Source organism: Protopterus annectens, chromosome 7.part0, assembly GCF_019279795.1.
Source record: "Protopterus annectens isolate FY-2018-M chromosome 7.part0, PAN1.0, whole genome shotgun sequence".
NCBI classification, from domain to species: domain Eukaryota; kingdom Metazoa; phylum Chordata; order Ceratodontiformes; family Protopteridae; genus Protopterus; species Protopterus annectens.
Window position 1 is genome coordinate 1,255,437,108 of NC_056739.1, and position 25,542 is coordinate 1,255,462,649.

Below are 25,542 nucleotides of genomic sequence, written 5' to 3' on the forward strand. Positions count from 1 at the left end.
TCGTGGGGGGGGTCTGCACCCCCCACACCTATATATATATATATATATATATATATATATCAACTCTGAGATTGCACTACAGTAGGGAAAAGGGCAAAGCTGAGGTGATGGGCAAGTGTTTGTGAATTGTGGGAAAAATTCCAGAGTTTGCTGAAGTGAATTTTGGTGGTTGATTTGATGAATACATCTTTTGAAGAATTAATATAGACCCCTATATTATCCTGCCCTAGCAGACTCTCCTCTGGTCCTGTTTGCAGTCATCACCAATGGATTGTCCTCCAGAGCTCCTATGGATAGGTGTTTTTTTTTGCACTTTATCTTTTTCCCCTGTCTTCGCTACCTTTTTTCATTGTAGAGAAGGTTTGTAGTCTTAGTTTGTTGTAGAAGTAGGTTATAATTAGTACTTTACTTTTATTGTAGCATAAGTAGGTTAAGTATTTAGTGGTAGGTCCTATTCTCTCTCTATCTCCTTTCAAAAAAAGTATTTTCATTGCCACTGTTGTCGTTATTCCTGCTGCATAATGGAGAAATTAGTTTCAGGGTTCAAAAAAAAAAAGGCATTGTGTATGCACATGCTAACACCACAAGATGCCCACAACAGCTATGTTTACTGCCTGTGTGCAGCACACCTGGATGTAGAGTGCTAGACCCAGAACTCTGGCAGTTACAAGTGCCAAACTCATCTTGAAAGGCCTTCTCAAGCCTTCCTCATATTCACTAAGTAAGAAGCAGGTGAAGAAGACAGAGAAGGAGAAAGATTCTACCAGGCCCATGTCCAAGGGCAAGGAAAAGTGGAAATGTTCTTCCTCTTCTACAGAGGGCTAGGCAGACCCAAACATTCAGAGATCTTTGGCTCCTCTATATTAGACTCCAATCACGGTACTGGATAGAAAATCTTCCAACTATACTTCCTTTGCTATCCCTACCCTTTCCAAGGATGCCTTTACTTCTTTGACCATGGTCCACACTCTTTTATCCCCTTTCTCTGGCTGAATTCTCTCTAGAACCATCTCCTTCTCCCTCCTACACCCAAACTTCTCCTTTCCATATCTGAAGTTCAGATCCAACGACCAAGAAAGTCTTGAAACCACCATCTGTGGCTTCTTCTAAGTCCACTAGTTCAGTCAGGATCCTTAAATCATCTTTAGCAGCGGATGTATTCCTTCCTCCAGGCCCAGATGGACCTAAGGATGATTTCCTCCTCCTCCTCCTCAGCTAAGGGTCAGAGTCTGTGGCTCCACCGGTTCCAGGTATGCATGTCCAGCTGTCCTTCCCCTTGTTGGGGACAACTGCATGGCCACATCAGACACTAGCACTGTCCTTGCTGATCTTGACTCAGGTTGCATCAGTGCTAAGTACATCTCTGACCCGAGTGATTGGGGGTTGACACCCCAGAGTCAGAGTACACCTTCTGCATTTCAGAACTGTCCCTTCCCTTAGGTGCTTTAGCTCTAGCTAGCTTAGACCCAATCTCAATGGAGTTGGCCAAGTCAGAGGCAGACAGAGTTTTCTTACTTAGGTCCTTGGATCTGAGGGGTGCTGGTTCCGGCCATCCAGCTCTGGTTTCTGGTTTTGGGGTTGTAGAAAGGATCATCTCCCATTCAGAGATGGGAGCCTTGGCAGCTGGCTTGGATCCATCCTGATCCCTTCCTTCTTTTGCAACCTTGGCTAAGCACAAGTCTGCTCTGGGACAGCCTGCATCTTTAGGGCTTAAAACCACGCTGCATTCAGGGCCAATTGTCTTTTCCATGTCTCCTTCCATTTCTTCTTCCCCAGGGAGACCCGTGTGAACAGTAAGTGTTAAGTAAGCACTTGGAACTCTCCTGAGGAGTCCCTTACAGAGGATACCAACCTCAGTGAATGGGAAAAGTCTCAAATCCCCCTCAGGGAAACCTCCTCTGGAGATTTGCTCAAATTACTGAAACAGAGTGGGGTGAACCAATGAAGTTCCTTCCCCAAGAAATCAGTATTTCATGAGGCCTTCAGTACGGGCCCATTTATGTCCTGGGTGGTTCCCCACCAGATGGTGTTGTGAGCCTAGTATCCTGGAGAGCTTAGAACCAGATGTTGTGGCACTTATTCCCCAAAAACCTGACAAAGTTTTGGTTCTACCCAAATCTAGATCCCACTGGAGCAAGTATCTGGCTGTGGATGCCATTGGGTTTGTGGCTGCCACCAAAAGGACATCTCAGAAGAGAGCTCCTTGTTCAATCTGCATAACAGGAAGTCTCAGGCCTTGGACCATCTGGGAAAGTGCACATATGCTTCAGCCACATTCGCCTTACCTGCAATGAACTATTTTGCCCACTTATGAAACTTCAGCAAGACCTTATCTTGGAAGTGTAAGTGTCAAAGTGAAGATCACCAACCACCAGACTCTCAAAAGACCCTGGGGGGTGGCCCAGTTTTCTACGATGCAGTCTGTTGTCAATGTATCCATGAGGCAACTCAAATGCTGATGATGGTACGTCCCATGTTGCAGGCACAGATATCATGTGCTACTATGCAACTTTGTGGACTGTTTCAAAGCATCATTTATCAATTCCCAATTTGATATATCATTGCTTTTTGGTCCTAAGGTTGACAAGATGATAACTAGGAAAGGACTGGACAGAAAGACCTCTTTCAATGGTGTTCACTTCTGTACTCATCAAAGGTTCTATTCTAGGAATCAGAAGGAAGGGAATTGCTTATTTTTTTCAAAAGTCAAAGCACCATTTCCAGTAAATCCTAGTAAAGCTCCTCCACCGAGGCAAAGGGTATAACTATAATGGATACTGCCCAACGGGCAGAGGCATTTCACAGAACTAGGACTTCTGCAATTTGTTCTCTGGGAATTCCTTCCAGTGCCCCTGAAGGCTTGCCCAACTGCTGTAATCCTGAAGCAGTCAGGAGGGCACTTGGCTCACCACCCAAAAGTTTGGGAAGACATCATGTCAGATGCCTGGGTGCTGAAAGTCATACCCTGTGGTTATACAATCCCTTTTTTGTTCACTCCAAAGGGCTCCCTAATGCCCCTTCCTGACATACCACTCTGTCAATGATGGGAAGCAGGGGTAGAAATCCAAAAACTGCCTCTCAGTCGCGTTATCCAAGAAGTCCCACCAGAATGTGGATCCAGGTCCTACTCAAGATTCTTTACTACCAAAAATAAATAAATAAATAAAAAAACACAAGAACCTCAAGACTAATTTTAGATCTCAGCAAGATGAACTGATTTATCAAACAGACCAAGCTCTGGATGGTCACAGAATAGTTAATTTTACCTGTTCTATGGAAAAATGACTGGATGTGCTCAACAGATCAAGGATGCTTACTGTACACAAATATAACAAGGCATTAAAGCAGGCTCCTGAGCTTTCATCTGGGAACCATTGACTACCAGTTTCGAACACTGCCCTTTGTTCTCAGCTCAGCTCCACAGATGATCACAAAATGACAATGGCATCCTGGCTCACATTGCAAGGGTTCTAGATCTTTCTGTATCTGGATGACTGGTTCCTGACAGCTTCCACAAAGGCGTTCCTGATCAAGGCCAGATTTTCTTGCTCCAATTGTGTCCATCTTTGAGTATAAGAGTGAATTATGACAAAACCAGTATAGAATCAGTTTAGGTGTTGGGAGTTTTTCAGCTACCATCTGGATACAGTCAAACTGCCCTCTTTCAGGCTAAACTCTTTCTGGATATATGCTTCTCAAATTCTTCAGTTTCACAGGCCCCCTTGTGTCTTAGGTTTTGCATCTCCTGGGACATATAGCCACTTCCATTTGTCTAGTTCCTATGGCAAGATTCCACATGTGGGTTCTCCAATGGACTCTGGCTGTTCAGTGGCCCTTTTTGACTTACCCAATGAATTTTATTTTCCTAACAACCATCAATTATCACCACATTCAATGGTGGCTGAAATATTCTCATCAATACAGGTCAAACTTTTGTTATCCCTCCTCCTCATGCTATGGTGAATATGGATGTTTCCCTTCATCATGGGAGGCATTTTAAGGGGAAGACAGTCCAGGGAACCTGGTACATCTCCAAGGCCAATCTTCACATTAACATCTTGGAGATAAGGGTGGTCCTGCTAGCACTACAGACATTTTAGAACTTTCTTCCCCAGTGGTATAATTGCCAGTCAGACTTACACATCAGTAGTATGGTGTCTGCACAATAAAGGAGAAACCTGGTTGTATGCACTGTGTCAAGAGGCCATGAGAGTTTGTCAATGGGTACTATCTTCTCAAAGGTTTCAGACTATAACCCACATCCTGTTGAATCTATCATTCTGGAGGACAGTCTGATCAAACTCATTCTTCTATCTCACAGGTGGTCACTAAATCCAGAAGTGGTGCAGATTTTCAGCTGCTGGGGCACCTCTTGATGCAAACCGTTGGGTTCTCCTTCAAACACCAAATGCAGCGGTTTCTTTTCTCAGATCCCTCCCAGTGGGACAGTCACTGAGAGATGTTTTTCTGAATGTTTGGCCCCCGATCTCATGTATGCCTATCCTCCAATTCTGTTGAACAAATTTCTTCAGAAGGCAGCCCATTGCAGAGTGGCTGTGATACTCATTACCCTGTTCAGGCTGCAAAAAAAAAAAAAAAAGAAGTTTCCCCTTTCTTTGATCTTCTTTGTTTTACTGGGCTGGATACTGGACCTTGTCCTGGGTTGAGTTTCTCATCTTTCAGGCTTACCTCACCTAACTCTTCACTCCCTCACATTAACAGCATGGTTGTTTCAATTCCAATGATTGCCAGAGATCCCAAGCTCTCAGTTATTCATATCCTTCTTCCTCCCAGAAGCTTTTCACTAGAAAGGTGTATGCCAGAAAGTGGAAGCGGTTCTCCATATGGGCCTCTTCTAAGGGTATGTATCCTTTTTCCACACCTTTGAATGCTATTCTTGATTTTCTGTGACTTTTTTTTTTTTCATTCTGGACTGAATTATTTTGCCATCAAGGTTTAGTTGTATTTTTCCAACTTTCATGCTGACATGGATAATACCCTGGTGTCCCTTAAGTTGTCCAAGACCTTTCTGAAAGGGGTTTTTATTGTTATGACCACCTATTTGTGATCCTGCCCCTCTTTGGGACCTCAATCTGCTCCTGCAAGTCCTCTTCAGACCTTCTTTTGAACCTGTGGCCACAGTTTCTCTAAGCTTTTGTCTTGGAAAACTCTTTGCTGATGTAGCAGGTACTAGAAAAAAAAAAAAAAGATTTCTGTACTCAAACAGTATACTCCATTCACCCATATCTAATGATTCACAAAGACATAGTTACCCTAAAACTCAACCCTTCCTCTCTACCTTTGGTGGCTTCTGAGTCCAACCTAAATCAGCCTATATATTTAACTGTTTTCTTCTCAAATGTCAACAAGAAGGATAATATTTAACTCCACTGACTGGGTGTTCACAGTCAACTGAGATTTTATTTGGAGAGAATGAAAAATATCAGATAATCTGACAGATTATTTGTCTCCTATTCCAAAACTTGACTTGGCAAGCCTATTTTCAAAGTGCCCCTATCCAGGTGGTTTTATGACTTTATTTCCTTTGCATAATCACTGAAAGGGATCTCGGTGTACTAAGCTGAAGACTTATTCCAGAACAATGGTAGCTACTTCAGTTGCCTTTTTCACTCGGGCCTCTATTGATGACATTTGTGTGACAGCTCCCTGGCCTAATTCTCATAACTTTGTGTTCCATCACAAATTGGAATTTAATCTAGGTCTAAATTTTCCTTTGGTTCCACTGTATTATGGAACATTCTCTCCTAGGACCACTCAAGAGTGTTACTGGCTGGGGACTCTGTCCCACAGGTTGAGATGGATGGAAAAGACAACATATGAAAGTTATGTACTTACCATAAGGCTAGGTCCATGTTGCTTTTTTCCTTTTTAAACTTCCCTACCTCCATGCCCCCTCCAAATTGTTACTGTTGCTTATATCTCCTGCCTGGTTGTGCAGAACTTCCCCAAGCGTTATATAAGAAAGCTCTTATGATACTCTTCCCTTGATGCTTGAATATGTTATCTTCATTATGTTCATTGTTCTAAGGGGGAAGGATGCAGCAAAATCAATCTGAAGAGAGTCAGCTAGGGTAGAGGAGGTGAAACTCCAGGACTGAAGATTCTGAAGGAGTGGGTGTCAAATCCGATAAGTCAAAGGTAGACAAGGATGGAAGATGATACCACTGATCTAGCATTATGGTAAGTACATAACTTTCATTTCTGTAATAATGTTGTTTTGACTATTATGTATGTCAGCAACAAAGTTGCATCTGTTTTACTGTTTTCCTGCAGTTAGGCTGCTTTGGACTGTAACTTTGTATTTATTTTAGGAGGCACAGGATCTTTTCCTTATTTTTGTTTAGATATGTCCAGGTAAGTAAGTGTGTGTGTGTGAGAGAGACTTCAAAACCATTTGTAAATATTTTGAAAACACCAATTTGGCATGAGAGCAATAACTATATTTTCCATTTCTGGACTGTGTTGGATTTGTTTTAGTGCAGACTGAGAACTGATACTGTTATTCTTGAAGCTTTTAGCAGAGATTATAGACATGGATTTAACTGAACATTTTTAGCATGTCCTTTACTGGCATCTGAAGCAATTTGTTTGTTGATACTTATGTTCAGAGTGCTTATTTGTAAATAATTTTACATTACTTGTAATATAATTTAAGTTTATTCATTTTTTTGGTTTGCTTTGATCTGTTGTTAGTGCTGTGGAGATAAGCACTACACCAAATTTGAAAGTGAAGCCATAGGAGGAAAGGTCAGAAGACTTGAAGTTGTACATGCTGGGAGCGTGGCAGTCTTGTGTCAGCCATTGAACAAAAAGGTCAACAATATCTGTGGCTTAGAATGTCCCTCATCATCCAATAAAGTGAAAGACTGGCGGGAGCCAACACCTCACTGAGGATGAGCTCCCCACATACTGGGACCACAAAGACATTTCAAAAACAGATTTATCTCTGGCATTGCATGTCTGAGGCCTTCGTTTCTTTGGCTTTTGATAGTACTCCAACATGCACCTGGGATATGGGAGGGCTCCCCTTTCCTATCCTTGTGTGACCTTCAACCCCTGCAATCCTTGTGGTAGACTGATACACCAGGAGTTTCTCCCTTTGATATGTGCAGGTGGCAAAGCTGAATCTCTGACATGAAGGCAGTGCTTCATGGCACTCTTCTCTAAGGAAGTAGAGAAGATAACATTGTGGTTGTTTGCTTTCTACTAGTTACAAGGGTACTTGAAAGGTTTGGACTTGGGCCTTGAAATGTGAGAACTTGTCACTGAGTGTCAGGACAGAGATCTGAACTGTGTGCGGTGACAAAAAGTACTTGTTGGATGCATAAGCCAGGAATGTTTTTCCAGTGTGAAATGCACAGTCACAGCATGTGTAAACACATCCTAGCACATAGCACTCATTCTCCCCATAAGAAGGCTTCAGAGGCAGAGGAAAAAAATACCCAACAAGAGAAGTGAGGATGAAGTCAAATGCATATTCACCAAAAAGAGCACGTTAGATCAGTAGAATACAACTAGAAAGGACAAAGAATACATTTATCAAGCAATAATGTTAAGTGAAGAATAGAAATAACCTATTAGTCTTAGCCAAAAAGTGATACGCTAAACTAATGTCAGTTACAAGAACTTCTGGTATGTATCCTCATACAACAACTATTTCAGGTATACAATCTATGACAGGGTGTATGTACTGCTAGAAGAATTTAGTACAATAGATGGGTGGTGATCTACAAGACAAAAAAGCCCAAGTCATTCAGTTATCAGCTGTGTAAGACTCCTACTCAATTTAAGATCCAATAATGTATGCCCATCCACTGTGCAATTTTGAGTCTCAATTTTCCATAAAAAAAATCACTAAAGGTTATTCTATATACTTCTCAAGCAGCAATATCAGAATACTGCTTGTACAGCATAAAAGCTAAAATACATGCTAAAACAAAAAATGTTAATAGGTTATAAAATACACAATGCATTTTAAGTACATCAAATACATATTAATATGCAGTCATGGTTGAGTTTTCAGCTGGACCCTGAAGACAAAGTACAACGCACACAGACTGAGAAAGAGCAGCAAAAGAAAAATGAAATTCCCCTTGGCATCTCTGATCTAAACCTAGATACTTCTAGCAGTCTCTCAAAGGTCCACTTCAAAGGGAAGATGGAATGACAGCGACACACACCAACAAAGCAGGTCTCTTGGGAAATTATTCTGAAATGCACATGCTAAAAAGAAACTAAAACCTGTTGCTATAGATACTTCTTGTACTTTGCATACACAATGTAGAGATGTTGATTTTTGCAAAAGTCGAACAGGAAATGAAGCCTGATGCCCTAAACAACAAAGGCACATGTGCTGAAAGATTGATTGCATCTGAAACAAACACACTGATCAATTTTTTTCAAAATATATGTCACTTCCAGCCAGGAAAAAATGTTTATATATATATATATATATATATATATATATATATATATATATATATATATATATATAATATATATATTCGGGATTACAGAAGCAAATTTCTTATGTAGTTTTCTCTCCAACTGTACAGTGGTATGGTCATCCAGTATCCAGCTGATGAAGCGAATGCACTTACGCTGAAAGTTCACCAAAAAAGTTATGTTGACCCGACTTTCTCCAACAATGGGGTTTAACTTTTCTCCACTCTTGTGCAAAATCAGAGTAGGTATATATAAAGTATGGAGGGTGCAGGAGGCCTTGCCCCTCTGCAACAAAAAACAAACAAACAAAAAATCATCTCCAAAGCCTGGTGAAAGTTATTTCAATATAATTTTTTTCACCAAACTAGCTTTCTCCCCAAATGTGTTTGATCGACACGAATCCAATCAAGGACTTATCTAAACTGTTTCTAATCACTTGTATATTATCAGTTTCAAGCCCATGTATATAAAAACTGAAATATACATGTATTTCAATATCAATGGTCCTGCTTGCACAGTGTTTTCTATAAGCAATGTAACTTTGCGATATAGTGAGTTTTCATGTTTTAGTAAATTCACTAGGTCGTCAGACAGTATTCAAGCTTTTCCTGCAAAAAAAAAAAAGTACTGTAATAAAACACAGCAAAGCTTTATTTTTTCTAATGTGTTTATACCTTACGTTACCGCTTCAACAACATGAAGTTAACAAAAACGTACATCGGTTTATGTGCAAAATGCTATGCAGCCTCTAGGTGCCCTATACTTTATTATAAACATTTGTTTAAATAGGTACAGTTCTTGACTATTTACAAGAAGGACAAAAAGCTGTTTTTATGTTTCCAATTCTTCCTCTTCTTCCTCCTCTTCCTCACTGCACTGTTCATATCTCTTTGTGCTAAGCTGTAGTTCTGTCTGATTGATAGCAGATTCGTTGTCTGCTTGAAAGGATACCTGTTATTAGAAATAAGGCAGATAGTTTATTACCACAGTACTTGACATCTAGTAAAAGAAATAAAGTTGTTATGTACTCACCATAACGTTCCATCTGAGTAGGTACTTCATTTGTCTGCAACCTGTGGGTATCGGATCCGACCTCAGATCCGAGCCGGCAGCTTTCCAAGCTCCAAGATCCGAGCTCCTAGCTCCTCCCCCCTACCCATAATCCCCCTGCTACCAACCATATTACCTCAGATCGTTTTTTTAGCCTCACCAACCTCGTAACACCAAAATCAACTCTAAAGGTGATCAGAAAATCCCGAAAGGTTTGGGGGATGGCAGGGGGGGTCGGTTGCAGACAAATGAAGTACCTACTCAGATGGAACGTTATGGTGAGTACATAACTTCTTTATCTGACGTAGTTACTTTATTTGCTCTGCAACCTGTGGGACAGAGTCCCCAGCTACCTTATAAGAACCTGGGTGGTCCTTACGGAAGGATATTCCGAAGCACCGCGGAGCCAAAAGAAGCCCTACTCCTCAAAATCACATCTAGTTTATAATGAAAAATGAACGTATGGGAAGAGGACCAAGTAGCTGCTGAACATATGTCGTCCACTGGAACCCTAGACCAAAAAGCTGTTGAGGTGGCTACAGATCTTGTAGAATGAGCACGGATACCAACCGGGGCTGGCTTGCCTATCGATATGTACCCCTGAATAATACACTGACAGATCCAATTTGCTACAGTCATTTTGGAAATGGCTTTGCCCATGGCTGATTTTGCATAAGAGACAAACAACTGGTCCGACTTGCGAAACTCTCTAGTCCTATGCAAGTAGAAATGCAGCTGTCTGTGCACATCCAATTTGTGCAATGTGTATTCTCCCTTGTTCTGAAATTTTGGAAAAAACACTGGTAGATTTATTGATTGATTTATATTTGCTTCTGAAGCAACCTTAGGCAAGAAAGACGGGTTAGTCCTGAGGGACACTATCTTTGTGAAAGATAAGGTAAGGAGGTTTCATACACAAAGCTTGCAGTTCTGAAACCCTTTTGGCCGAAGTAATAGCCACTAAGAAGGCCGTTTTCCATGACAAGAACTTCAACGGAACCGAGGCCACAGGTTCGAAAGGTGGACTCGTCAAGGCTTGCAAGACTAGAGTGAGATCCCATGGGGGAACCACAGACTTTACAGGTGGATTTAAAAGAAAGATGCCTCGCAAGAAGGTTTTGCACAACTTTGTAGATGCTAAGGAACCTATGCCGTCACCCACATGAAAATGGGAGATGGCTGCCAATTGCACCTTAACCGTAGAAGCACTTGCTCCCTGCCAAAAAATCAATGAGAGGAAGTCCAGAATGGTCGGAATAGGAACAGTAAATGGGTCCAAGCCCTTGTGTCTTTGGCCCAAATGGAAAAACGTTTCCATTTACTGTTGTAAAGTTTTCTGGTAGACGGCTTATGAGCCGCAACCAGAATGGCCTTAACGGGAGATGAGATACCGGGAGTCCTAGCCATTATTGGAACTGATCAGCCAAGCTGCAAGCTTGAGGTTGACCAGGTTCGGGGTTGGGCAACCCGCGGGATGCGAGATCAGGTCTGGACTGGGATCCAGAATCCATGGAGGAGCCACACTGTGAGACCGCAGAAAGGGGAACCAGATCTGTCGAGGCCAGAATGGGGCTATGAGGATAACTCTGCTCCCCAACCGACAGGCTTTCTGAATGAATTTCATCATGAGTGGGAGGGGGGGATAAGCATAAAGGAGCCCAGGAGGCCAAGCATGGACTAGAGCGTCTCTGGGGGTCTCCCCTCTGGGGGGAATTATTGAGAAGTACTCGCTGCATTTTGTGTTTAAAGGAGAAGCAAAAAGATCGCAGCTTGGCCGACCCCATTTGTGGAAGATCTGCTCCGCAACAGATGGATTCATAGACCACTCGTACGGAGTGAGAAGCACCCGACTTAGCTTGTCCGCTAATATGTTGGACCGTCCCGGGATGTGCGTTGCTACCAGAAAGCGGTTGGTGGAGATCGCCCATTCCCAAACTCTCATGGCCTCTCGACACAGGGGATAAGATCTGGTTCCTCCCTGTTTGTTTATATATCAGACTACTGACATATTGTCTGTCTGGATCGCAATAGTCCCCAGGGGAAGAAGGTCGTGGAGAGCTTGCAACGCCAAAAGCACCGCCCTCATCTCTAGGACATTGATGTGCAATGCGGTCCCTAGGGAAGTCCATGTGCCTTGGACGGATCTGCCTGAACAATGCCCCCCCACCCGAGGCGAGAAGCGTCCGTGGTCAACGGGGCTTCGACCGGGGGAATCACAAAAGGCCTCCTTCTCTGAGTTCCCACGCATGTAACCACCAAAGAAGGGAGTCCCTGCAGACTCTGCTCAGCAGTATCGGCGTGTTCAATGGGTGGAACGAGAGGGACCATTGGACTTGAAAGGTCCATTGTAATATTCGCAGATGGGCATGGAGGGAGAGACCGATCGCTGCTGACATAGACCCCAGTGCCCTCAGGACTAACTCCACTGGAGGAGTAGGACTCCGAAGAAGGGCTAACACCTGATACGACAAGCTGTTCAGTCTGACTGATGTTAGAGTAGCTCGGGAGATTCGAGTATCCAACCTGGCCCCTATGAATTCCAGGGCTTGAGTGGGGCACAGGCAGGACTTCTGCCGGTTCACTGAAATGCCTAGGTTGTGGGCTAGAGTCAGTGCATAATCTCTCACCACAGAGAGCTGATGCCTGTTGGTCGCGGTAAGGAGCCAGTCGTCTAGGTACGGGAAGACCTGAATGCCCTGAAGTCTCAGGTGGGCTGTAACCACTGCCATGACCTTGGTGAACACTCTGGGGGCTGAGGTGAGGCTGAATGGAAGAACCCTGAATTGATAATGACTGGCTCCGAGCCGGAAGCGGAGAAACCTCCTGGATCGTCTGTCCATCAAGATGTGGTAGCACGCATCCTTGAGGTCTATGGAGCACATCCAGTCGTTCTCCCGCAGAAGGGGGAGAATAGATTGAAGAGTGACCATCCGGAACTTTTCCTTGGGTATGAACAGGTTCAGAGCGGAAAGGTCTAAGATGGGTCTGAGGTCCCCGGTTTTCTTTGGCACCAAAAAGAACCTCGAGTAATAACCCAATCCGGACTGATCTGGGGGGACGGGCTGGATGGCTCTTTTTTCTTAGCAGCTTCAAAATCTCTGAAGCCGCTGCCTCCCTCTGATCGGGTGGGACATCGGGGAAGCGTCTGGTTTTGGGGGGAAGATTTAAGAATGGAATGGAATAACCTCTGGATATGATACGGAGCACCCATCGATCCGTTGTAAGGGACTCCCAGTTTGACAGGTGCTCTGTCAACCGCCTCCCGACTGCCTCCAGAGAGGGACAGTCGGGCAAGCCCTCAGGGCTGTTGCGCGGGTCTGTCCGAGAAAGGTTCTCTAGACCCGAAATTACGTGGCCCCCCCTCTGCCTCTGGGCCGGCGTCTACCTTGTCCTCCTCTGCCTCTAGAGGACGAGTGGTCCGCAGCTGGATGGGATTGCTGAGACTTGCGGAACCACAGCTTCTTTTGTCCCCTCTGATTCCTGGAGAAGAATCTTTGGGGACTAGAGAAGCGGACTCCGACGGCAGACAGCGTCTTCCTGTCCTTTTCGCTTTGGACCAGCGTATCGCGAACGGTCTTGCCGAAAAGAGCAGAACCGTCAAAGGGGGCATTCGCGAAGGACGCCTTGAAGGGATCCGCGAAGTCGCAAAGACGGAGCCAGGCGTGACATTGTAAGACGACCCCTGCTCCGCTGGCTCTAGCGGCTCCCTCCGAAGCATGGGAGAGGAGCCGCATAGACGTATTAGAGATGGATTTCAGAGTGGCCATTTGTGTCGTAAACACATTCTTGTCTCCGACCGACATGGACTCCGGGGGGGCTGCAGCGTATTCCTTGATCAAGTCTCGCTGTAGCCTGATGGTATGTGCCATATAGTTCAGCGCCCTTATGGAAAAGGTCGCTGAAGCAAACATCCGCTTCCCAATCGGGTCCAACGCTTGAGATTCTTTATCTGGCGGGTGGACCAAAGAACTCTCCTGAGCGAGTTTTTTCTTGGTGGCCGCCGCCACCAACATGGCATAAACAGGGGTTCCTTTGGCCCATGACTGTCTATCTATGGGGGGACTTAGGACTTTGTCGGGATGCCTAGGTATTGGCTCCACGGTGTCGGGCTCCTTCCACGCCCTGGTGGTAATTAAGTCCACCAGGGGGTCGGCCGGAGGGGACACCCAGGAGGTAGATGGGCCTGCCTCAAACGCCTCCAGAAACACGGATTCATCAAGGGAAGGTTTTTGGGCAGACCACCCCCCTCTAATACGCAACATTTCCATGATGTCTCCAAAGGAGACATCTTCGGGGGGTGACCTTGGGGAACCCTCCCTATCATCTAAGTCCGTGTCGGTGGTAACGGACTTGGGGGAGTCCAGGTGCCTCCTTTTACACCGTTTCCGAGGAACCTCCTCGGTGGGGCTATCCGAAGAGGGCTCATCCACGGGTTGTTGTTCCTCCACGGGAACTAGCTGGAGGGCTTGGGCAGGCTGTGCCGATGGTCGGATGATGGAAGACAGACCCTCATATAGTGGGGGTACGGGTGGATCCGAAGCCCGAACCGGGGACCTGGAGGACCTCGACAGTACCCTCTCCACTACCTCAAAAGCCGAAGGAGAATCTCCCTTGCCAGCCTCTGAGAGCAATCTCCTCGGCTCAGAGGAAGGGATCGGGGTCGGAGCCGATGCAGTCGGCGCCGAGAGAGAGAGGTGCGCTCCGAAGCCAACAGCTCCAAAGACACAACAACTCCCTCGGATCCGACGCTCAGCCCTCGGCCCCAAGAGCTCGGATCCGACAAGCTCGAGGGCATAGTCGGCGTCGAAGAGACCAGCGCTATCGGCGCCGACAAATCCCTGGGTCCGAAGGGGCCCGGATCCGATGACTCCGAGATCCGAAAACGAGTCGGAGAAGGAGTGATCGGGGCAAACATGGGGGCCGCACTCCCCCCCAGAGAGGGGGAAGGCAAGAGCACCCCCATCTGCATTTGGGTCTGCAAGAACCGACGCATCATCCTATCCATATCCGCTTCGGAGATGCTTCTCGTTGACCTGGAAGAGGTAGTCGAGGTGGGCCGGGAGGGCCGCCTCGACGACCTCGAGGGAGACAGATACTCCTCCTCCGGCGAAAAACTAGGCGAACAGAGCCAAGAGGAGGAGGATCCAGAGACCCTCGAAGGAGACTTAGCTGCTTTAGCTGGCGGAGCCAAGGGTTGAGATTCAGCCCGCCTTTTATGGGATCTATGTCCCTCCTTATCCTTGTGCCTCTTCTCTCTAGCAGAAGAGGCACTAGTTTCCTCAGAGCTCAAACCCGAAGAGGGAGGTTGAGTCCCGGGTTGAGCTAAGGGAACAGAAGGCACCGGGGCCGCCGAGGCAGCCGGAGCCCGAACAGGAGAGGAAGAAGAAGCCGACTCCTGGGGGAGCTTTCCCACCAGGATCAGCTTGTTCTTCCTATCCCGAAGTGCCCGGGGGTTAAAGGCCGCACAGATCTGGCAGGCCTCTGATAGATGGGCTGCCCCCAGGCACAAAACGCACTGAGTGTGGCCATCAGCTGGGGAAAGCTTGTGGCCACTCAGTACATTTAGAAAAAACGGCCTTAGGCCCTTCCGACATCTTAGCACTCACACACACACCCAAACGCTAAGGGGGGAGGGGGAGTGACTAAAGAAAGCTAATTAACTGCACCAAAAAATATAAAATTAGCACAAAAGGAAATGAAAAAGGGGCTAATACCACACACACAAGATTATAATTCTCGAAGAAAGGTTATAAATCACTAACGATCTCACACAGCCAGGAGCTCTTCAAAAGGAAAGCTTCTTCAGCCGCGGCAAAAAACGATCTGGGGTAATATGGTTGGTAGCAGGGGATTATGGGTAGGGGGGAGGAACTAGGAGCTCGGATCTTGGAAAGCTGCCGGCTCGGATCCGAGGTCGGATCCGATACCCACAAGTTGCAGAGCAAATGAAGTAACTACTTCAGATTAAGGAATTAATTTGGTAAATTAGTCCATTACACTGTTCTGAAAATGTGTTCCTTTCCTCTTCAGAAGGAAGTCTGCCGAATTGTGGTGTCTCCTACAAAATCAGCTTCTGATTGTTTATAGGATACAACAAGCACACTAAACAAATATTAGTAGTGCAGATGTAAGCAGTGCCAGAAGGCAAGCTGCTCTATTAAAAATACTACTTTTCATAACTATACCTACAAATATAAACTGTATCAGTTTATCCTTAATTAACATTAATGCAGTACTTTTGTTTCAGCTGAGTCACTTTTTGATTATTCATTAATGAGGCAACAGATGAAGCCCTGAGGTACATTATCAATTTAACTGGGCGGTGACAAAAACTGATATTGACATACAACATGTCTCAAAGCACTATATACTTGTATACAGTACAAAAATGCAGTGAAAACACCTTGCAGGTGCACATCAGCTAAGTATGCAAACTTAAATTCAATGTTACTCCTTCTAAAACATAACCAGGATACTGAACATTATCCTGTTTGAGGTATCTAGGAATTAACATACTGGAAGAAGAGAAATGCCAAAACTATTTCCTGCTGAACTGAACTCTGTAGAACAATAAAAAAAAAAAAAAAACAAATTAAGAATTAAGTCATAATCAAATAAGCAGACAGCTGCCAATAATATTAAGATGAAAGAAAACATAGGTTGTGTTTTAGAAGGACCAAAGGGGGTGACTCACTTACTTGACTCCTTACACTGCTTACAAATCCAAATTAAAGATAACAATTATGAAAAGTATACTGGAGTAGGGCAGTAGTTAATGTTACTGCTTCAAAGTGCTTGGGTCTCCAATTTGTTTCTCACGTAGGCTGACCTTTACATAGTCTGCCTCTGTGTTCACATGGGTTTTCATAGTGCACTTCGGTTTCCTTTCAGAATGCAAACATGCCCTAATTAACTGGCACCCCTTCTAAACTGCCCATAAATGTGTATGTGCTGCAGTAGCTTGGCTCCTTAGGCAGAATTAGTTCTTCTGCCTTGTGCCCACTGAGTGCTTGGATATGGTCTGGCTCCCCAGGAACCCTGAACTAAATTAAGCATATAATTGGAAAGTGACAATGAATTCAGGAGGTCACAGCTTACTTCAACCTTGCCAAGGCTTCTGAATACAATACTCCACTCAGGCATTATAGACAAGCTCACTAATGTTTAGGTATAAACCCTTTTATCACCCACTGGATAGCCAAATGGCTCACTGAAAGGACCCAGGAGGTCAAAATAAATGAGGCCACCTCCACCAAGAGGCCAGTCACTAGCAGAGTCCCCAGGGCTCGGTACTGGGCCTGTTCCTTTTTGTTATCTATTTCTCTGAAGGTTTATGTCTGACAAAGTTTGCAGATGATTGGAAGCTGGGGGTTATCATCAATACCCCCGCAGATACTAGCATTCTTCAAGAAGGTCCATCTCTGACTAACAAATGGTTCCAAAGCCATGATCTTAAACTCCATGCTAAGAAATGCATAACTGTACCCTTTGGGAAGTCAACCATCCCGGCTCATTACCATGTTGATAATCCACCCCTAAGAGCCGACCCAGTGGTCAAGGGATCTGGGTAAATGCGTAGACAGTAGCCTTACCTTCGACCACCACGTGGTGAGAAAATCCTTTTATGTTGTGCAATTTATAAGCAAGTGCCTGGCATCTAGGTCCAAGAAGTCATTATCCCACTGTACCCTGCCCTTATCAGCCCATCTGGAATACAATGCTCCCCTTAGTATGTACCTGACCAGGTATTTGCAGTAACTACAGTGACCTCAAAGGTTAAAGGTTCCTTATAAAAAGGATACAAGGCATAACAAACCTGCCTTATGCAGAACGCCTTAAAACCCTTTCTCTCTGCTCAGTCTCCAATAGATTGCTGAGGGGTGATCTATGTCTATCTTACAAGGCATCCACAAACTCCCCACTTATGAATCTTCTACATATTCGTAAGTCAAAGAGTACCAGAAATACAAGGTCTAGGGACCTGAATTTTGTCTGTGATTTAAATGGAACATGCTGGAGAGACAGACGTGTGTCCCAGAGACTGCTCCTCCTATGGAACAGGCTTCCCAGCCATGTGAAGCTGAGTTCGTCTATTACCCAATTTAAGCATAACCTAGACAAGTGGATGGGGAATAGGAAATTTACACTCAGCCTAGCAACGATGTCCCTTATGGACACTGATAGCTTACAAATGGCTGCTCCTCAATGTCCTATTTGGACACAGGACATCATTAGTCTTTTGGGAAAACTTAGCTAGGCTTAGAAAGGCCCCCTGGGATACTAACTTAGTAACAGTCTATGAATCTATGAAAGGTCAGTCCTAGCTGGCTAAATACAGGATTTATGCACATACATGGTAAGAAACACCTCTTACTACATCCTCTACTAGGCTGAACTATAACAAACAGTGAACCATAACTTTATGTACCCTTACCACTTGGTCACAGAAACTGAAGTGTCAGAAACTCCCTGAGGATAATTCTTCATTGGGAACTTCTCTTTTTAAACTGTCATACAAAAGAAATGAGTCTGCTTGAATGACTACTCAACTCTGGAACTTGTAGAGTTAAACCAATAAGATTGTCATTATGACAAACAATAAATCTTACAATGTTGAAGGGTGGGTACAGCACAGTTAATCTCCTCTAGTCATTACATTTCAAGAGAAGCTTTGGTTCACTGTCCAAGATAATGAAACATTTAATAAAGTGTAAAGACGGAATCTACTCAAATTATGATGTGGTGGTAGTGTCTCTATCTTCATTAAAGACAGGCACACCTCCAGACTGGTTTGCCAGCATGATGCACTGGAATTACTCCAGGTGCAACTGACAGTTGGGCAAGACACCCATCCAAGTTATAGCCAGCTATAGACCCCCCACCATGACTCAGGACACCCACTCTTCCTACCTGGACCTACTTGACTCCATCGAGGTACTCCCCCTAACACCCTGATCCTTGGTGACTTCAAGTACCCCACCATAGACTGGGTGAACTATTCCTGCACCAATGCACTCATCCACCGATTCTTTGACTTCATCAGTTCTAGTGCACTAGACCAGCTCGTTTCATCCCCCCCAAGGGGAGATGACATTCTGGACTTGGTTCTCACCCACATGGGCAACTGCTGCATCACTCCCAAAGTATGTTCTTCCCTGGTGAGATCAGATCATCGGCCTGTCTCATTCGAGTTTCTATCCACCCCCCCCCCACCTGTAACCAGGCTAAAAAACTTCTCAAAAGCTGACTACAACCTCATAAGGGAGGGTATCAAGAGCTTCACGCCACCACCACCCTCACAGGATACAGACAGCTATGCCGAACAGTATGGCATTGCAGAATACCAGCACCTGTATAACTGCATGGACTCAGCCATACCCATCAGAACTAAAACCAGCTCCTCAAGGAAACACATACCTGTCTGGTGGACATCCTCTATCAACAGGCTTTACAACAAAAGGACAAAACTGTTGCTCAACGGTAAAAAGGAACAAATTCCAAATTGGAAAAACTCCCTCCTTAACCTCAATAAGCAAATTAGATCACTAGTGAAAACCTCCAAAGCCAATTATGAATTGAAACTAGCCTCCAAAACAAAGGGAAACAACAAAGCCTTCTTCAGTTACATCAGGAACCTCCATGGCAAAGCCCAGGTTTGTTCCGAACTAATACTCAAAGGTATCATTTACACTGATCTTGTTGACTTAGCCAACCTGGTAGCAGACAGGTTCAGGGAAAACTTCACCTCCTCATCCCCCCCAAAGGCCCATTCAACATCCCAAATACTTGTCCTGCACCTCACATCTCCATAGATCAAGTGTTAAAGGCCCTATCCAAGGCAAAGAACACAGCTTCCATGGGACCTAATAGTATCCTAGGCTGTATTCTGCACCATCTCCAGCAAGAAATAGCTTTGCCATTGAGCACCCTATTCAAACACAGCCTAAGTGCAGGCTTCACTCCAGCAGAGTGGAGAACTGCCATTGTCATCCCCTTGCACAAAGGTGGTGCCCCTACTGACCCTAGAAACTATCATCCAATTAGCTTGACATGTTTGACCTGTAAACTCATGGAGCATATTATTATGGATCTCATAATCAAGGACACAGGCAATCTCCAAGCACTTGACCCCACCCAGTTCGCATTCATCAAGGGAAGATCTTGCCTCTTGAACCTGTCTGACTTCTTTGAGACTGTCACCAAGGCCCTGGATGAGGGAAAACTCAGTAAATACTTGGCCAAGGCCTTTGACACATTCCCCCGCTTGGGCATCATCAAAAAGGCATCCCTTACAGATGACTTGAAATCTTAAAACTTTGACTTTCATATGGTCGAGACCATATGATCAAAGTTTTAAAACTTCAAACGTTCTGAATGGAGATCTCTGTACAGCACTGAATGGGATGATTTCTCTTTTCCTCGCTGTAGTGCAATCTCGGAGTTGGTATATTTAAATAGCAGGGGGGCTTGCACCCTGCAAAAACATCCAGGAAATTTTTTTTTGTGTTTTTTTTATTTTTTTATTTAAGTGTTCGAACTTTTTAAAGGTCGATCATATGGTCTTGGCCATATGGAAGTTGATGTTTTAAAAGTTCGATCATCTGTAGTAGACTCATTGAAAAGCTAACACAACTTGGTGTAAATCCCTATCTCATCAGGTGGGTGGCCAAACTGCTCACCGATAGGACCCACAAGGTCAAAATAGGCGCCTCCACCTCCGACAGCAGACTTGTCACTAGTGGTGTTCCCCAGGGATCTGTCCTTGCACCCCTACTGTTTGGCATTTACTTCTCAAGAGATCCAGGCAAAGACAAAAGCCTGTGGCGGACCAAGTTTTCAGTTGACTGTAAGCCGAGTGCTGTCATTGACTCCCCAAATGATGTCAGCATACTACAGCAACAAATGACTGGTGCCAAAGTCATGGCCTTAAGTTAAACACAAAAAACATTATCATACCATGTGGCAACAGCATGGCCCCTAATGATTACCATATCAAAGGCAACCCCCTAAGCACACAACCTGTGGTGAGACTGGGGTACTCGGGTTGACAACAATCTCACATTCGACCATCATGTAGCAGCAGTGGTCAGAAAAGCCTTTTACTTGGTTCATCTCATAAGTAAAGGGATTGCATCCAGAAAAAAGGAGGTTATTAGTTCTCTGTACTCCTCCCTCATTAGGCGAATAATTGAGTATAATGCCCCATTTGCTATGCACCTCTCCAAACAGCAAGGCCACAGAAATACCTTACAAAGAGAATCCATGCCCTTCAACACCTGTCCTATGTGGACAGGCTCAAATCACTATCACTCTATTCGGTATCGCACAGATTGCTCAGAGGTGATCTGTGTCTCACCTACAAGGCAATATCAGACCCTGCCTTATAGAGAGATGCTCCACATCCGTAAATCTAACTCCTGGCGCATTACTCACTTGAAAGGCCTAAATCTAATATGCGACATCAACAAAACCAGCTGGAGAGACAGGTTTGTCTCCCAGGGGTTGCCCCGTCTCTGTAATAGACTTACCATACATGTCAGAGTACGTCGAGGACCCTCTTCAAGTGCAACTTTGATGAGTGGATGGGGAACCACAAATTTGCCCCAGGAGTTCCACCTATGTCCCTCATGACAGGGGTGACAAGTGCTGACTGAGGTTTCTTTTTTGGGGATAAACACTTCGCTAGGCTTGTAAGGACCCCATGGCCATTAGCCTAGTAATCTACTGTGATGTGGTTTTCAACATCCTGGGCTCTTGGGAGAATATAGTGTTCCGTGTTCATAAATTTAAACTATGAGCCTCCAAAGAGAACTTACGTGAGTTTGACAAGAATAATATACATACCCCTTTCAAACCATTTGGCCACTGCGTGCTTAAATGTATCCAGACATCTAACTCTTCTAATGTCTAATGATAGACTAGTCTACAGTTTACCAGCTCTTTCACGGAACGGACTTCTCTCCATTAATTATTTCTGGTTTCCAAAGAATGTGTTTTAAGCTCAATTCCTAATGTTGTTGCTAAAATAGCATAATTAACATGTTTCTAAATCAGTATTAAGTGAGCTCTAAATAATCTACATGTAACAGAGTACAAAGACAACCTTTTCAAACTATTCTTGTAATACAAATGCTTAACCCTTGTAGCTTGTATCATGAAATATCTTTGGATCCTTTCCAGCCTACAATAACTATGAACTGTTACATACACAGGCAGCCACACAGTATTCTATTATAGGTCTCATTACAACCTTATAAATCGGGAGAAAGGCACTTTATTCCATACTGGATAAGTTATGAAAGATGTCCTTTATAATGGAGTAACACTTCCCAGATTAACAATTGTACATTACCTTCATACATAAAACGGCTGCATACAATAATTCACAGGCCCTTAACTTCCAAGTAAAACATTACTAATGGCATATGGGCAACATGGGTTGCTTTAGTCAAAATGAAATACTTTTTTATTTTTTGGCATTAAAACTGGTTTGTTTTCTCAAAGACCAAAAGTACACATATTTTAGACAAACAAATGTAAACAAATTTAAGGCAAAGCATTTTTTTTCCCAGCAAATGCATATCCTTGGAAACCCTGGGCATTTCTGGAAAGTCAATCACCTCAGGGGGTTAAGAAAAAAAATATTAACACGAAGAGTAGGGATATTCACCATTCTTCCCAAAATGACAGGAAGCACAAATTAGAACAGTTGGTTTAAATGTTCAGGAAATGTTCTGGGGTCTGGCCAGCTAATTCTCATGTGCTAACAGACTAGAAGCCTCTGTTAGGCACAGTGATGAATAAGAGATACCTGGCTCCTCTGTAAAGCATTCCCATTTTAGAAAGTTCCTCAGAGAGGCAATAGGGACAAACTTCAGATCTTGACAGAGTCGGCACTAGAATTGATTGTCTGGTTCTGAGCTACCTCAAATTAGATGTTGCGGTATTAGCCAAAGATATCAAACAGGAGGAAAAATAAGCAAATCACTTTTACCTATTTTGTAAAATATCTTGGAAAATAGCAACATATCACCTTATGGATCATGTAGCAGATGTGGCTATGTTGTCATTGCATTTCAGCCTTTGTTTGGTGCCCTTAATGCAGTGCCTAGCCTAATGGATGGTGAATTATGAATCACAGATGTCTCATCAAATGCTTGATTCAGTGAGATACATAATGAAGACTTTAAGGTCTGTAGTTTCTACTAAAGTTAATCTGATGAACATGTCTATCAGAAAGTAAACAAAGCCTTCTCCTCTCTCATCAGTACAGACCAGAGCATGACTCAAGGATACATTTGAGATCACCTCCTCTTACCCACTACCATTAATAAACTGCTTCTGAACAATCCCCAAATTATGTCACTATGAATGTTTAGTGGTCTACCCATCACCATAAATTCCATGCTGCTAATAATGAAGACAGGACATGTACGAGATGTGTTAACATTTTTATGATGACAAGTTGCTGGCAAAGTAGGATGAAACAAGTGCTAGTAAAAGGACTGTGCTGCTTGACTCCAAGACACTCAACAGGAATGTGCCCCTTCCTTCAGGTGCTTAAGTCATACCTGATCCACTGCTTTCGGTTTATAAATATGCATGCCAACTAAAAGGTAAACTGAAATCATATCTGGTACTTTGTTAGAGATAGAAGCATCTGCCTACTCCAGAGGCATGGGAAGCAAAAGATTAGTCTACTGGAGAAGGGAATCAATGTATTTTCGGCATACCTAAACCACAATAAAGAAGTCTCTCAATATGTACTGCTGTAATATGTATAAGGAACTAGACTCGCTGCCTATTATACGGATGCAATGCTGATCTTGGAACCCTCATCATAACATTTTTGAAAAGTGTCACATTCACCTCTGTATTACATATTTCTGTAGATTTTACCAGTAATTGAGAATAAAAATGAGGATCCAGAGGTAGTCAGCCTGAGACAGCAGAAACGTGGATCAGAAGACAGGCCTGTTTTGTAAAAGTCGACAAGTGAAATTAGGACCACTAACATTTGTGCTGTGTTCAGGAGAATTATTTTTGTTTTGCTGAGTACAAGTTCATACTATCTGGTTTCCTATCGTCTCTCATAATATTTAGCATGTCGTCCTCTGAGAACATTCGACTGGAAGGGATGAGAGGTCATCCACGCTTTTGTTTACTGGGAAAGTCCAACTGGGCAATAACCCCTTTTCAGCAGAGGCCTGGGGAGAAAAGCTCCACAATTTAATCAGTTTTACAGATGAAAATATTTACATGGTCATATTCAAAGTTTGAATACAGAGCATGAGTACAATTAATTGAATGCTGCAAGTTATACATTATCTAGTTGGGGTACAACAGACCCGATATATTGGAAGAGAAAATGCTGCCATAATGACACTAGAATAAGAAAAAAGTATGGCTGCATGGTTAAAACAAATTTATTACTATGCCTTATGCAGAATGTAGGAGAGGAACCTGTAAGAGGAGGAGATAATATTTAGTAAATCTTGAAAAGCATGTATTATTTGAGATGGCATGAGAAGTTTCATAGCAAAGCAGGAGGTAAGAGAAAAAAAACAGATGGATAGAAAAAGAGGAAAGAAAGGGAAGTCTAAAGATGCAAAATGAACTAGTGAGATCTGGGGAGAAGATATTAAGATGTTCCTATGGGGAGTTAGTACTGGACTATTTATGCATTTGTAAATCTAGCCTAACTTGGCCAATGTAATATCATGTTTTGATAACTTACAGTTGTGTAAGAACTTACCATACCAATAGATGTCCTATTGATAACTGTTGCAGTATTACGAACTGATGGGATATCCTGGTTGACTTCCTTGCTCATCCAATGTATGACACAAGCCTGAAGATGGGAGGTACATAAGGAATCCACCTTGGACAAAAAAAAAAAAAGAGGCCTTCCAAGAGCACTGTTACAGTGTTATTAACAGATGGCAGAGTACTAAAGCTGATCAGTAATATGGAAGGAGGAAGAAGCAGAGTTATGGTCCAACAAACCCTGAAAGATGGACCTAGAAAATCCTGCTCTGGCTTTAGAAAACACATCCAACTTGTAATGCTTAAAAAAAAAAAAAAACACTTGAGGATCATACAGCTGCCACAAGAATAGTTCTAGAATTCAAACCCTTGAAGGTGGCTCCAGAAGAGGCTACACCTCTAGTGGAATGAACCTCGACAAAAGTGGGAACCAGTTTCCCATGAAAAAAGTAACAAATAGAAATGGCCTTGGAAATCCAGGAATAAATGGTTTACTTAGAGACTTGTAAACCCGATTTCTTTTCTTTAAAGGACACACACAGCTGGTCAGATTTCCTAATGCCATTAGTCCTGACCAAGTAAAATTTAACTTGCCTAGGCACTTCCAAAGAATGACAAATTCTTTTCCCTCTGTTTAGAGAAGGAAGATTGATACATTGGTTCAGGGATAACTCATTAACCACTCTGGGCATGAAGGAAGGATTAGTTCTAAAGAGTAACCCTATCTCTGTGGAGAGAGAAAACAGGAAAGGTGGAACTACTAAACGCTGAAGCTCCAAAACTATGCTGGCAGAAGTAACGGCTAGTAAAACTAGCTTTCCAAGTGCAAACTTTCAAGGAAGAACTGTCAGCTAGCTCAAAGGGAGTTACAGAATGTTTTTGAGGTCCCAAGATGGAGGATCAGGCTTTTGTAGTGACCTAATATGTAGGGCACTTTTCAAAAATTGTTTGACATGAAAATGTGCAGAAAAGCATGGACTCATAGGCAGGCAGACATGGCTGACAAATGAGCTTTCACAGAGGATTATGCCAGGCAAGAGTTGAGCAACTCACACAAATAAGCGAGAACTGTAGAGGCTCCCACTAAAAAAAAAAAAAAAAAAAAAGGATCTTCTTTTTGAACCACAAACAAAATCTCTTCTATTTTGAAACATAAGATTTTTCTGATAGACCTGGAGGATGTCCTCGGAAAAGTGGTGCCTGAAAGGAATCAAAACTCTATCACCTAAAGATTGTAAGAGTTTGAAGATGAGGATGTTC

At 43.6% G+C, this 25,542-nt stretch overlaps 1 protein-coding gene across 3 annotated transcripts in view; it reads right to left on the reverse strand.

Moving 5' to 3' along the window:
- Positions 1–9,094: 9,094 nt before the first annotated feature.
- SNAPC5 (small nuclear RNA activating complex polypeptide 5) overlaps positions 9,095–25,542 on the reverse strand; it is a 57,250-nt gene continuing 40,802 nt past the window's right edge. For all 3 annotated transcript variants that reach the window (XM_044077873.1, XM_044077872.1, XM_044077874.1), the window contains exon 4: positions 9,095–9,417. In XM_044077873.1, the coding sequence (XP_043933808.1) occupies positions 9,298–9,417 (120 nt within the window). In that variant the 3' untranslated portion in view covers positions 9,095–9,297. The remainder of the gene's footprint in view (positions 9,418–25,542) is intronic.